Consider the following 16,007-nt stretch of genomic DNA (forward strand, 5'->3'; position numbering starts at 1 on the left):
CGCCAATTACAGACAAAAACCTGATTTATTAATGGAATTATCGTTTTTACTACCTAACTTTTAAATTTTCACGAGTGCTGATGCTACGTTTGGTTTAATTTTTGCTCAGCGGCCCGGACGGGTATAATTTATCTGAAGCCAGAACGACTTTTATTAAACTCCCGTCGATTTCCTCTGAACATTTTGCTTCGATACGATTTATTATGCAAATATGAGTGATTGGCGCTGCATTTGATTTTGATATACACGGTGCCCCCGAGGAAACGGAAAGATTTTAACAGTATATTTCGGATCGTATTTAGAGATTCCTAATAAAAATGTCATATAAACTTTTTTTTATTCGCCTAATTTCAGAGCTAATACCAAAAATGTATTTTGTTTATTTTCTTTATTTTCTTCTTTCAATAAAAAAAATAATCGTTTTTTTTATTGTGTTTCAGTGCATAATGCCTTTTTGATGGCGTTGTCGCCACTATTTGACCTAGTCTAGACTGCCTTATTGACCGATATCAAAGTGACAAGGAACCCTTTGTATAGACTAGTTTTTACGAAAAAAATGTACAGTCAGCGTCAAATACTTCGTAGCAGTCAAAGTAGCCAAATAGTTCGGTACACCATATATTTAGTATGGTGTACCGAACTATTTGGCCACTTTGACTGCTACGAAGTATTTGACGCTGACTGTACCAATTCATATTAATCCTATCCAGTATGAGCAAGTAGATATACCTTTTGTGCCGCAAGTGAAGAACCTGGGGTTGATCATCGATAGTGGGCTGACCTGGGATCCTCAGGTGTCTGACGTTTGTCGTAGAGTGACCAATACTCTAAGAGCACTTTAGTGGTTCAAACATTTTCTCCCGACCTGCACCAAGACTCTTCTTGTCCAAGCCCTCGTTCTGCCCATCCTGGATTATGCTGATGTGTGTTACAGCAATCTCTCACAAGCTTACCTAACCAAGTTCGATCGGTTACTTAACAATTGCATCCGGTTTGTCTTTGGACTCCGAAAATACGACCATATCTCTGCTTATCGCAAAAAACTTAACTGGCTCCCTATTCGTGAACGTCGATCCTTGCGTATTCTCTGCACTTTGTTTTCAATTTTATTTGATCCTTCAGCCCCTGATTACCTTCGTTCCAAATTCAAATTTGTTACTCCGCGCCCCGGCACCGATCTCCGAACCTCCCGTAGCCTTCAACTTATTGTCCCTCGACATCGTACAGGTTTCATGTCGAATTCCTTCAACATTCAGGCAATCCGGCTGTGGAATGATCTTCTTCTCTCTATGAGACAAGCCCAGAACAAATTCTCCTTCAAGCGCATGTTGCGCAAGCATCTGTTTGACAAGGTTCAAAGGTCGTCCTCATGATGTTTCACAATGGGTATATATTTATGTATGTATGTATGTATATTTATGTACGTATAATTTTATATAATTTTGTGATATTTTTTTTTTCAATTTACGCTGTATTCTGACCCTGCACCAATTAGGATCTTTCGGTTTGGCTCATGGTTGACTGGTAGAGAATGCCTTCTGGCATTAAGTCCGCCATTTGTACTCTTCATGTATTGTGCAATAAAGTTTAAATAAATAAATAATCCATAAGTATTCCAAGAACATGCACACACTTATTATGTATTGGAAAATACAAAAAATAAAAAAAATTTTTTTTTTTGGCGGAATTGACTTAAATTTGTATAAGATTTTTTCCTTCTTATGACCACAGGAATGCGTCGTTAATTTTTTTCCATTTCCTCAGGCACCTTGTATATTAAGCATTAATTTTTTCAAACGACTTTCATATTTACTTACTCCGGTTGGCTCAACGACCCGAATAGAGACTTGGCCTCCGATCTCCGACTGACACAAGACAGGGCCACTTTTTTCGGTCCTGTGCGACTTCTCTTCTCTCTCTCAACTTTCGACTTTCATCTTTCGTTTCATTCATTTTATTTGCTTGCCTTTAATGAGCCATGGCGGTAATTTAAATTTGAATGTTATTCGCATGCTGATTCCATTTCCTTTACTGTTTTTACTGTAATTTTGCCTTATCTGATTGGCGATTATCGTCAAATTGTATGGTATATATTTTGAGTATAAATTAAAGTACAGGCAGCTGCAGAAATAACTGACCCCCCTTGCAAACAAATTTTAGCTAACGGTACATTCAAATTTACATATCACACATATCTAGGGGGAAGTCCCCCAGTGGAGGACACCTACGGCTTTTTGAAGAAAAAAAAATCTTTTTTTACGTCAGCAAACTTTAGAATTAAAATAAGATAACACAAATGCAACTTCTACATAAACTATTTCAAAAATGAAAAGTAATATTAGTTATGTAAAAAAAAAAATTGTTTGCCTAGCACCGGACGGATTTCATTTCAAACCCCTAGCAGCACCGGACGATTTAAAAACAAATATTAGCTTCTGAACATTCTATAATGTACACCACAGGCTTCTTTCGCTCACCTATAGCAACTGGAGCACTGTATCCAGTCTTTGTCATAGTCTAAATACACTTTTGACGACCAGTTTGGCCTAGTGGGTATAGTGACCCCGCCTACGAAGCCGATGGTCCCGGGTTCAAATCCTGGTAAGGGCATTTATTCGTGTGATGAGCATGGATATTTGTTCCTGAGTCATGGGTGTTTTCTATGTATTTAAGTATTATAAATATTTATATATTATATATATCGTTGTCTAAGTACCCTCAACACAAGCCTTATTGAGCTTACTGTAGAACTTAGTCAATTTGTGTAATAATGTCCTATAATATTTATTTATTTATTTATATTTACTACGGGATGCTTCAACAAATGGCTGCCGTTTTGCCTCCTTTTCTTACTTCGCTCTTCACTTAATTTTAGTTTCCTCTGAGCTTCACCTTTTCTTTACTTTTTATATCGTTCGCTCGTTTTCCTTTATACCTATATAAAATTTTCACTTTTTTCACACATTTTTTCCGAACTTTTTTTTTTCTTCTCTTCTATTTTTTTTGCCCATTTATCTATCAGTAACCTAGTAGGTACAAAATACAACCGAAAAACGTGTATACTGTCCGGTGTTACGAGACTACTTCGTGTTTGTTACTGAGGGATAGGAAATAATTAAATTTATTTATTCTGTACCTCTGTTTCTATTATGTAAAAAATATTTATATACTACGAAATTTAAGTGGGTAGTAAGTTTATTAAAATAAACACATCCAGCTAAACAAAAAAAATGGCCGATAAACTCACCCGAATCTTATGCGACGCAGCGCCTTCCCTACAAAAACACTAAGCAAACGCTCCCACAGTTGCTGCGCAAGCAACACACATCCCTTGTCTCGACATCCGCGCCCCTTTAAGTTATCCTTGAATTGCTCGCGTCGTTACCTACGAGATGGTACGTGTGTCTGGCATTAGATGCCGTCCGGCTTTACGGGACTTCCCCTCATACATTTCTTTTGACCATTGACAATCATCATCAAATAGATAGTGAGATTGTATCGGTAATATTATCTTTGTTATCATAATAACAACGATGTGTTCCGATAAATTTTGTCTACTTTGACCGTTACTATTTTATTTAATGCTTGTTATCACTAACTTTAGGCTAAAGAAATACTCCTGCGAATGATGTCGAACCCTATGAAAACTAGTCAAGTAACATAAGTACAACGAGAAATTCCCCCAGAAAACTTGAGAGACTTTGAGAGTCCGCAGCAAGCTTTGCCGAATTTCACCTGCCCATACAAACGGAGTTTCGTTCTTATTTTAAAACAACGTGTTGTATTATAATGAAACTTTGCACATATAATATCATGAGGTGTATCTATGCCTGTAATCAGTTTTTATAGCTCCAGCTTATAAAACAAACGAAATAGAGCGAAAACAAGATTCGAATGAAAAAGTTAAATTCGCTTTTTTAACTACGAGTATGAATAGAATAGAATAGAATTTGTTTTATTCATAAACACACAAACAGTAATAGACAGACATAAAAGAGAACATAGTGAGAGTAAAGTGTCACGAAATGGCCTCATCTCAGCATGTTGCTGGCGACTTCCAGCGTATGGTATCCGAAGCTACATAAACTAATTACAGGCATACATATACCTTATATGGACCGTGCGCGTTGGAGGGTCTGCCATCTTGTGGCCTGAATCGGAACCATAAACATGTACATTTACACGTCACGTGTTTTCTTGTGCATAGTAGGTTCTGCCATCTTGTGGGCTACATCGGAACAATAAACATCACATTTACGCCTGGCGCCAAAAATCTGACGGCTCCTGTGCTGCCTCCTACAGTTCATACACGCTCCCTATCCAATCGTAAAAACAACGTTTCAGACAAATCTAGCTAGTCGTTTAAAACTGAGAGCGTAACTACGTTTACGCTTAGAATAATTTAAATGTGGAACTCAAGACCCCTGGATTGATGCCACAGCAATTTTTCTACAATAGCGACATCTACCGTAAGAACGTTACACTTAAACGTAAACATATTGGAAATATATAGACGAAAGGAGTGCCTGGCGTCCGTTGGCTCGTTGGGTGGACGACATTCGGAAGACTGCGGGTCACTTCTGGATGAGATTGGCTCGGGACCGGGATAAGTGGCGTACTAGAAGAGAGGCCTATGCTCAGCAGTGGGCGATAAAAGGCTGATGATGATGATGATGATGATGATATTGGAAATTTTGATAACCACGTTTGTATGGAGAACCGAGCTTGTTGCGGGCTCTTACAGATGCTTCAGAAACTTGACAGCACACGTGTCCCATCTGGCGCGGAAACAAGATGCCTGAAACAAGGTTGGGGCTAAAAATATGCTAATTGACACTTCAACTCACGTCTCTGCGACTTAGATAACGTTTTTTGTTGTGTCTGAGGTCGTGGCTAGTTCCATGACTCCCAAGGAAAACCTTGTTCAGCATGACCATCTCAATACATTTTTACAAGCTTTTATTTAACTTGCCCTGTTAGTATGTATGGGACAAATCTTGCTAGTTAAAGGACCATGGGCAAATTTGTATGGGCACTGAAAAATATATAAAAACAAACTACAGTTTTCCAAGAAAACCCCATACATAGGGCGATTCTCGTCATAGTAACAAATCATCAGATTGCCAAGATCTATTGAATGAGACATGTTTTGTTTTTGTTGGTGGGTGGGGACATTTCTGCCCATTGGTCCTTTGACCCATTACTCGGTTTCCGATGAAGATGAAAATTTGCATAAATATGTAAGTCGGGTGACAATGCAATATTACTGCCATCGAGCTGATCTGATGATGGAGACAGGAGGTGACCATAGGAACTCCATGATAAAACAACGCAACCTAATTAAGTTTAGGGTTTTTAGAATTCGAGACAATTCTAAAAACCCTAGTGTAGTGTATTAGTTGCCAGTGGAAAGAAAAGTAGGTATAGTCAGCGATAAAAGCTTGTACCAAAAATGTCATATTTGCCAAATACTTATTAATAATGTTTATTATTGGTTATCAATGTAGTTTTGCTTGTACGGCTAGGTCTTAGGAGGATAAATAATGTTTACTAACAGTATTCAATGAACCTCTGGCAATGACCGCGACCGACCAATATTGATATCAGACCATATTCTCAACGTTTCCGCGGCGCACGGAGTCACCAGTGTAACTTCACATTAACGGCCCGATTCGAAAAATGATTAAGACATGTTTAAGATCTTGGAAAGATCTTTAAAATATCGATAACTAAACGACAAGTCAAAACTGACATTTATTTCGAAGCCGCTTTTTTTGATTGAGTTAAATGTATTTTCCGTATTACAACAACGCTGTTTTTAATTTTTCAGTTGTAATGTATTAGATTCAATGCCCGCGGTACAACAACGCTATATGCAACATTTAATTACTTTTTATATTTATTTTTTTCTTGTTGAAAATTAACTATGCCATTTAGTTTCTTTAAACGTACTGACCGATACCTCAAAGTTAACGAAATTCAATAAAAACACGCTGTATAGATAGACAAAGCGTCAATAATTGAGTTTATCGACATAGGAAATCCCTATCTGTCATTTAATTTTGCCTTCAATAATCCGATGTCTGGTTATCACAGATCATAGTTTATACTGGTCGGTCGAAGCTTCCACTCGTCAATCGAAGAGAACGAGAATTCTTATCAATCGATTTAACTGGACAGTGCGAGTAAATCATTAGTGTCATTAGTATCCGCGTCTTCGCGTTGAAAGACGAACGGTCATTCAATTGGTAGTGTTATTTCTTTGAACACATCAAGTGTTGGACAGTTGTGTTGTACAAGTCGAGTGTTGTACAGTTGTGTTGTACAAGTGTTGGACAGTTGTGTCTTAATAGTGCCAATTTTTAACGGTTTTTTCTTGATAAATATGATTTCTTATTTAAATATTCTGGAAATAATAAATATCTTTTGACAATTCGGTGCAGTTTAACATTCTAATGACTTTGAGGAATATTTTTTTAATAGTCAGTTTAAAATATTGAAAGTAAATTTTTTTTGTTTTATTAAATAAGAGTCCGTCTAAGCTAAGTTTGCACCGAAGAGAACAAAGGGAGTGGAAGTCATATTTTCATAGAAATTTGACATTGTCACACTTTGTCATTACACAATATTGCACATGCCGTGCAGATATAGTTTGGTCCGCGTCAGTTACTTATGAGAGATTATATGCCTTATTTTTGGCAAACAAGCCAAAAAAAAAATTGGCCAAATTGGCCTGGATGGTAAGCTGTCTCCGTAGCCTACAGCCGCCTGCAACTCCAGAGGTGTTAGGTACATGCGCATTGCCGACCCTATCACTTCGCACCCTCGTTAGAGCTCTGGCAACCTTATTTTAATCTTATGTTAGATAGGACGGTATAGTACAATAGGTATTATTTATTCATTCTATGTAAATAACATTATTTTTGTACCAATCCATCGTATTACTTATTAAATGAAAGACACGCACGACTGACTTTAGCATAACTCCGGCTTTTTATAAACACATGTGCGAAAAAGAACGCCGAAAACCAATTTCAAACCAAACTAGGACAAAAAGTGATTGTGAAGATTTGGAATTGCAATTTTCCAGAGTATTGTGATATAATAAATCAATATATTATAAATAAACATTAACAAAAAGTGTTCACGGCTTACGCAAGGGCCTTGTGACAAGGCTGAATGTATTGCATTTTTTGCGTTATAGATTAATAACAGCGGCGTTTAAAAGACTGATAAAATAATCATACACAAATATTACATGGATTAGGAAGATTACAAGCGTTTTATCTATCGTATGTTGCAGTGATAAAATTTAAGCTAAAAGTGATTAGAAACATGACCGCGCACGATATAGTTAGAAATCCGAGTGAAGAACCTAAAGTGATGATTCCGGGAAGTGTAATGGACAGCCCGAATGTTACCGAGGATGATGAAAAAGTGCCGTTAAAAGTGTATAAATATAGATGGGTAATTTTATTACTTTTTGTGATGTTTTCGGCATCGAACGCGATGCAATGGACGCAGTATACGATTATAAGTGATGTGGTTTCTGATTATTATGGTGTACCATCGACGCTGGTGTCGTGGACGTCCATTATATATATGGTTACATATGTGCCTTTGATATTTCCCGCTAGCTGGCTTTTGGATAAAACGGTAAGTGATTTACTTCTACCTATAATAATAATTACCTGTGCGATTCTAGAATTTATACTTTAAATAGTATACCTACTTCAATTTTTTAGTGAAATATAAGTTTATTTATTACAGCAAGATGTTACAATTGTTTGTTAGGGACATCTCCATAAAAACTGCATATAGTTTGACCGTAGAATCTAGCATCAGACTCACTGTTTTCTTTTTTATTGAATTAATATTATAATAAGCTTACTTTGAAAATTCTAGTAAGTAGGTAGGTTAACTGCTATAGTTATTGGCGCCTCCATAAGTAATCGGTCACTCTTAACAATAAGACTTCACGTTTATCTCATTGTCCACCCAAACTTCAACCCATAGACCGTTACACTGTTCACTTTTTCTACAATAGTCCCAATACCTGCTGCGACCGGTTCATGGATGTCTATTGTCGCACCTGTAAACGGGTTCGAGCAGGTGTTCTGCATGACATTAAAGCTCTCCAAGGGTCCTCTACGTGTTGGATCCATAACCCCACACAAGCCTATCAATAGACTGGGCTCGCAAGGGACGTTACGCATCATAAGACCGGGACTTATAGGCCAGTGAAATCCAAGGAGACTTCTATCACCATGTTTTTTTCTACCTTGCTATGTAGTGGCCTATTACTATGGAGTATGGAAGGGCCAATAATTATAGTAGTCACCCTATACCATGAATACTCCGTAGGGGAACACATTCCCTATAGAGTGTGCAGGAGATACTTTTTCAGACGCTTTTTAAATCAATTTTTTGGATCTTGTACCTACTATGTCCGCGGGCAAAATGTTCAGGTAATAGGGTAAACGTTTCTAAAGTGACCAATCTCACTATCACTATATATTTGGGTCTCTTTGCAACAGATACAGTTTTTTCTGTGCCACGGTCAAAAATCTCATACGTATTTACATTATAGATATATACAGAGGTATAACAGTAACTGTACAAATACTAAACTAAATTAATAACTAGTTTAAATCTAAAATAGGCCCCTGAGGCATTTCCTCGTTGCATCGCAATGCTGATACATTGTGCGAGGAAGCCGCCAGCTCTTCGGTCATAATAAAAGACTATCCATACTAACATGCTATCTCTGTCACACGATGTTATATAACGTTCTATAACAGCCAATGTGGGAGCTCCATTATAAATAATGACAGTTGGTAACAGGTAACAGATACGTGACTAATCTTACGCAAGATCTTAGATTATCTTAGTCTATATTTTGTGACAATTTCATTTCAATTTAGATTTGATACAGCCATAATTTTAAATATAAATACAGATATCAATTGATATCATATAATATATCATTTAGGTAAGTTTATATTTTTATTTTGTGGTTGGTTTGATGAGCGAAATAAATATGGAATTGAATATTGGCCCGAAAACAAATGCTTGTAATTTTCCGTAGAATTACGAAAATACCGTGCGTACAAGTTCGATAACGTAATAAAATAAAATTCAATAAAACAGATAAGTTTCAAGTAGGTATTATTCTAAACATTGTTTGTCGATATCTTAATTGCTTTAATGATTAATTTCTAACACCTGTACGAGTACTTATAATCTATTTTGGAAGTATAACATACCTACCGGACAATAATAAATATATATTATCACCAGGGCCCGTACATTTCATGCCGATGACGCAAAAATGACGTAATTTCATTTATTTATTGCATTCCATGGTACATTACATACAGATGTTATCTTAAATTAAATTGTCACAACATGGACCCTGAGTAGGGTATAGCAAATTAACCTTAATAGCTAAATACTTAAAATACGGGAGTTAGGAGCATTTAACATAAGTACGGGATTTTTTTTTATAACAATACACAATTTAGATAACTAACGTATTGTTTCGTAGAAAATAAATTTTTGTACGTAAAATAAACTGTTAAAACTCAAAAATACCTATGTTTTATTTAATGAACTAATAACCTATTATTTAGTTGAGTGGCCATATGATGGAAGTCAGTTAAACGTTTCTGTTCTGACTTTTAAGTAACTAAATCAGTTGACTAAAGAGGTGGACAACGAATTAATTATTACGAAAAGAGTAATTGGAATCATATTCTATGTAGCGTTACGTCATTTTTCCTTTAACGGCATGACATGCACCGGCCCTGATTATCACCTTTGTGTGTTTTTGTATTAACGTAGATAGAGTAAACAATATAGGTTAGTATGCAGATTGCACATTTTAATGGTCATTTTATACAAATATATAATATATGTTGAATAATGCAATGAAATACTGTGCATAATCACAATAGAAGACTTAGCATATTCCTAAAAGAGCTATAAAAAAAAAGTTGACCATATATTAAAATAAAATCTCTATGAAAAAAACATTACTAGGCATCGGAGTTATTAACGCACGGTAAGACGTTAGCGAGCAATGGAGTCGACATTAGCAATGAAATTCATCTCATATTCGTACTCATACTCATTCATTTATTTGATTAGTGATTTTAATATTATAATCAAGGACATAAACGTTGAGAAGTGTATAAACGATCCCTTTAATTTTGTCTTTTAGTATATAAATATTACAATACAAAAAATGATAATGAACTTTGTTTGTATAGATTATTTTTTCTTCCTTTAATATACATATTGTTTTTTATGAAATTTCGTAATATAATCAATACAAAATATGGTCATTATTATTATTTGTAATATTTTTATACTCCTTAGACAAAATTAAAGGATCGTTTATAAACTCGTCAACGCGTTCTTGTCCTTGATAATCAAATTAAAAACTGTAATTAAATACATTAATGAGTATGAATATGAGTTGAATTTTATGTGCGGTAAAAACTCCGATCCTTAAACATTACATGAGACCAGGGATCGGAACCGGTTTTATGCAAAAAAATCGAAATAACCATATATTTCGGTTCATTTTATACTCTAAATGTAGGACTCAGTTGTGTTTTCAGATAACGACTTCGTATTATTAGATTGCCTAATTAGAAATGAAGTAATTAACAAAGAACGAAAAAATACCGTTTTTTTTCCCATAAAAAAAAATTCCGGTTTCCGATCCCTGCATGAGACCAATTTTTATCAACGCTCATACAAAGGAATACTTCTAGACTACCTAAAGTAGTGAGGTGGAAGTCACTCACCAACACAAGAAAGTTATACCGTAAAAACATAGAGGTGATATATTATTGGCCGATAATGTATCTATGCATACATATTATATCGGAAGTCGATAAGAGAGTTTTAAACTGCCACAAAAATCTCGGACACTGATAATAACCGAAGAAGAGTATAAACAACTGTATACTATTAAAAAAAAACACGCTAATAAGATTAACATACTAGATAAAAGTATGTTAACGACTCACATACGTACTTAATGTATATTTAAGTACGAGAATAGTTATGCCTTTTGGACAACGTTTCCGGGTATCAGCTGCATTTTTTTAAACATAAACTTTGGTCCCTAAGGATTGAAGTAGGTAATAAATGTTATTAAACCCTCGTTCAGTCTCACAACTGAGACGGATCTAATCTAATGACATATATCTATATGTATAAATCTGCCAAACGGTATAGTCCTTGACGAAATATTAGATATACAAATATGCATGCCTACATACACAATACATGGCATACATCAGGTCAAAAATATAATTTCCCATAGACAAATCCGAATAAATAAATATAGATTCTAAGTCGAATTTAGCTAAATTTATATTAATGAAAATATCTGAAAACTTTCCTCATCTCTTTATAAATCCCCTGGATTATCTCAATTTGATGGCTTTACCAATCGGTGCGGAAACCAGATATCTTATTTTATATCTAACCAGAGCATGTCTCTAACTAACAATGACCCTTAAATCTTAAACAAATAAACGAAATCATAGTTCAGACTATCCTGGTCGTTTTGAAGCGCATCCATTGGTACTTTTGGATCAGGATGAACTGCTACAATCTGAAGAAATGTAGTAACTTTCTTTGAATTCAAACATACTTGTTACGTTCTTCTTCTGAGAGATTCACATTCCTTCACCGCAAGTTGCCGTGGTTTTCACTCTGTAAGGGAAATCTGGGAGTTTTGGAGTCGTGGGCAACTGGGCATTTCATAATCGGCATAGCGATGTTATGTTCGTTTTATGATTTGGATTTTGACTGACGTTGCAGAGTGACTTCGATCTGTGGTCTGCCATCATTTATCAATCTTTCTCCATTGGGTTTCTGTCGAAGTACATAGTTACAATTACGAGTATTTTTGTCGTAATGGGAAAATATAACTCTCATACAGCAAAAAAAAAACATTTTTTATGTTTATGTTCTTTATTTATACAGATGTGACTAGGGATGTCACGAATATTCCCATTCGCATTCGTATATACGAAAATTCGCATCATTTTAAACATTCGCATTCACGTCAAATGAAGTGAATGTTTTACGAATGCGAAGCGCTGGTCGTGTCCTGTCTCGTCGACTCGCGGAGGGACAGGGCGCGCAAACTGTTAGCGGTAGACAGCATTTCTCAACACTTTATAACATCCCGTTTTAAGGTTTTAAATATTTTATGTGCGGTCAGCGTCAAATACTTTGTAGCATCCAAAGTAGCCAAATACTTCGGTACACCATATATTTAGTATGGTGTACTGTACCGAACTATTTGGCCACTTTGACTGCTACAAAGTATTTGACGTTGACTGCACTAATAGTTTTTTTTTCTAATTACTACATATACCCTAACATTCGTATTTATATTATAGGACATTATTACACAAATTGACTAAGTCCCACAGTAAGCTCAATAAGGCTTGTGTTGAGGGTACTTAGACAACGATATATATAATATATAAATATTTATAAATACTTAAATACATAGAAAACACCCATGACTCAGGAACAAATATCCATGCTCATCACACGAATAAATGCCCTTACCAGGATTTGAACCCGGGACCATCGGCTTCGTAGGCCGGGTCACTACCCACTAGGCCAGACCGGCCGTCAATTTGCATTCGGAGATTCGCATCCTGGACATTCGCATTCGCATTTGCGAATGTGAAGATTGCGTCATTCCTGACATTCCTGATTGTAACGCTATCTACCTATAATTTACATAATCACACAAAAATGGATATTGACAACAATTTTATTTTATTTAATCTTTATTGCAAAAAAAATCAATCGTAAAAAGATGGACTCAAAGCTATAAGGCATTATCTACTAGTCAACCTTTGTACAAAGCAGATACTCGTTAGTTTGTAGGCGGTGCAACATTACGTTATAATAACAAAACAAAAAACGTTAATTACACAACTCATTTAATAGTGGTGTTTTGTATTCATTTGTTTTTGTTTTTTTTTTTAACCTAATGAAGAATGATTACATACTTAATAAAACTTCTTATAATAAACGTGCTTGAACTGCAGGGGGCAGCACAGAGCCCCAACTTTATTGGTGCGAAGTGTTAATGTCAAGTTTCTGTTCCCAATGTAACCCACAAGATTGCAGCCCCTACAAGGATAGTTATCTAAATTTGTGTTAAAAAAACTCCCTGTAAGTATGTTGTTTTACGTGGGTGGGTAATGTTTTTAATAATAACTTTTAGCGTATTTTCATTTTGTATAATTTGAATTGCATACGTTTGAAATGCAGAAATGATTTGGTATAAAAATAAATGAAATAGAAACGAATTGCATAATTTCGAAAGTGTGTCACTTTTGCGCCAACGGAATGAAATGTACGGGCCGTGGCTCATACATTATTACGAAATTGAAATATGGAACGTGTATTCCAAGTGCGTCATTCGCATCAACATCTATAATTATATCCTGTGTTTCAATTTCAATTACTCGTGAAGTGTATTATTAATATATATTATTTTTAAATTGATCACAACACACATTAATGAAACCTACCGCGTTCTTATTATCAACAATTATGTACTTTGTAACAAAACATTAAAAACATATAGCTGTATTATATTACATAGGCTTAGTGGGTATTGACCCTGCCTATGAAGCCGATGGTCCTGGGTTCGAATCCCGGTAAGGGCATTTATTTGAGTGATGATATTCGTTCCTGAGTCATGAATGTTTTCTATGTATTTGTATATTATAATTATATATCGTTGTCTAAGTACCAACAACACAAGCCTTCTTGGCTTACCGTGGGACTTAATCAATTGGTTTAAGAATGTCCCTATAATATTTATTTATTTATTCATACTATAGCTATAATATTATTATGCTTGTTAACCACCGACGTAGTATAAAAAAAAAAACTATTTAAATGATTTTACTTCTAAAATATTTTTTTTTGTGGTCCCCTTCAACACCGGTATTAATTCGGGAATTCCGATATTGAAGGCAAATATTGGATTTCAATACCGGTATTTTGAATCGTTTCACTATTTCCTGTAATAATGTACTGTTAAGTAATATCTTTTACAGTACATATGGTGCTACAACTAACAAATACCGGCTGACCCATATTTTTACACTTGACTGTACCTAAACTACAGAAAGAAAAGTTTTAGTTATTCAATTTGTTCCCGATATGATACTGATCTGTAAGTGTCAAAAGTGACTTTTTTGGCTGAAGAAATGACACTTCTGACGCTGATAGAAAATAGAACTTAATACCAACGAGCGGCTAAAGTGACCATTATAATAGATCTATCTGCCGTCTAACAACCTTTGACGTCCTACAAAAAAACCTCAAACATCTCATAGCGTCAGAGATCTGTGTCAACTGGTCATTGCAAATACGAAATTCTTACGTTAAATTTTATATTTAAGGAGTGCCTTATAAATGTTAAAAGGTCTTAATTCGCCGGTATACGAGCCATGGTACATATTTTTGAGCAACTTGTGTGGACCCATATTTTTACATTTGACTGTACTCTTTTGTCATACTCATACTCATAGTTTATTGATAATGTAAATTACAGGTCAGGCTTACATGACTAGTATAAATTACAAGTAGATAATTATACAACATTCATACATTTCAGAAATAAATTCAATTAACAAGTTGATTATTACGACATTATTACTATTATTATTATTTATTTAACTACAAATATTTTGAGGTCAAGTATTCCTCGACACTATGAAACGGCCGCTCAATAAGCCAATTTTTGAGTTTAGCCTTGAAACTCGCCAGGCTAGGCGCATCAGTTATGGACGCTGGTAAGTTATTGTACACAGCGGGGCCCATGACGTGTATAGATTTAGCCGTACATGAACTATCAGATTCAGACGACTCTCAGAAACGGTTTTAGCCATACATGAACTATCAGATTCAGACTACTCTCAGAAACGATTTTACAGCATTCTAGCATACAAAGCTAAGCCAAGGTCACAAAGCTGACCTAGTTCTAACACTTGCTCCAATTATCTCCGAAATCTGACTCCAGCCCTTCAAAACGACGTAATTTACCACCAAAACCCAGTCGCATACGTCCTTCTAAAACGAGTAATCTCGTTTCAAGTAACTGAAACCTCTTATCTGAAGCTACATTTCATCCTTTGTTCATAAACCGCAAGCTCATTTATCTTTGTCGACCGAATAACTTGAACCTCTCTGTCTCTTAATTAAGTTGACGTCAGTTCGATGACCATAAGTCATGGTCGCGTACTGTGCGGTTTAAGAGGAATTTCCTCCCGCGAACGCTTCGGCTGTGGAATGAGCTTCCTGCCGAGGTTTTCCCGAGGGGCTACAGTATGGGGTTCTTCAAAAAAGGAGTGTACAGGTTTTTAAAGGGCCGGCAACGCGCATATAATGCCTCTGGTGTTGCAGGCGTCCATAGGCTACGGTGACTGCTTACCATCAGGCGGGCCGTATGCTTGTTTGCCACCGTCGTGGTATAAAAAAAAAAGGCTCATAGGGCGTAGTACAGCGCTGTCTGGTTCTGCTGTCAAACTAGCTTGCAAGTGTTTTTTCACGTCAGCAGCTAGAACAAGGGTAATTTGCTGCTTAAAAACAGTGAGCAAAATCGCATTTTGCTCACTGAGTTAGACAAAATAACATTCAATTGACCTTTATATTCGAATGTCATTTCAACGTGCGGGGCCTAATACAAGTTCGAAGTATTTGGATTCTATTGTCTTTGTCCCTTTCACGTCATTAGCAAAAAGAAAGAGACAAAAAAGTGCATACGTAATTTAACGGTATATTGACGGTTTATAATAGACCCCCGAAATAAGTCAGACCACATCGTTCCAAAACACCCTACGAGTCTTCATTCGTAATAATTCATTCATGAAATAAAAGTTGAAAATTTAATAAAAACACCATATTATACGTATTTTATTATACAATGGAAACAATAAACTTAT

At 35.7% G+C, this 16,007-nt stretch overlaps 1 protein-coding gene across 1 annotated transcript in view; it reads left to right on the plus strand.

Annotated features, from left to right (window-relative positions):
- Nucleotides 1-6,789: 6,789 nt before the first annotated feature.
- LOC133518682 (uncharacterized MFS-type transporter C09D4.1) overlaps nucleotides 6,790-16,007 on the plus strand; it is a 158,506-nt gene continuing 149,288 nt past the window's right edge. Inside the window, exon 1 of the mRNA XM_061852356.1 lies at nucleotides 6,790-7,656. Within this exon, the coding sequence (XP_061708340.1) occupies nucleotides 7,336-7,656 (321 nt within the window). The 5' untranslated portion in view covers nucleotides 6,790-7,335. The remainder of the gene's footprint in view (nucleotides 7,657-16,007) is intronic.

The sequence above is a fragment of the Cydia pomonella genome, chromosome 6 (assembly GCF_033807575.1).
Source record: "Cydia pomonella isolate Wapato2018A chromosome 6, ilCydPomo1, whole genome shotgun sequence".
Lineage (NCBI taxonomy): Eukaryota > Metazoa > Arthropoda > Insecta > Lepidoptera > Tortricidae > Cydia > Cydia pomonella.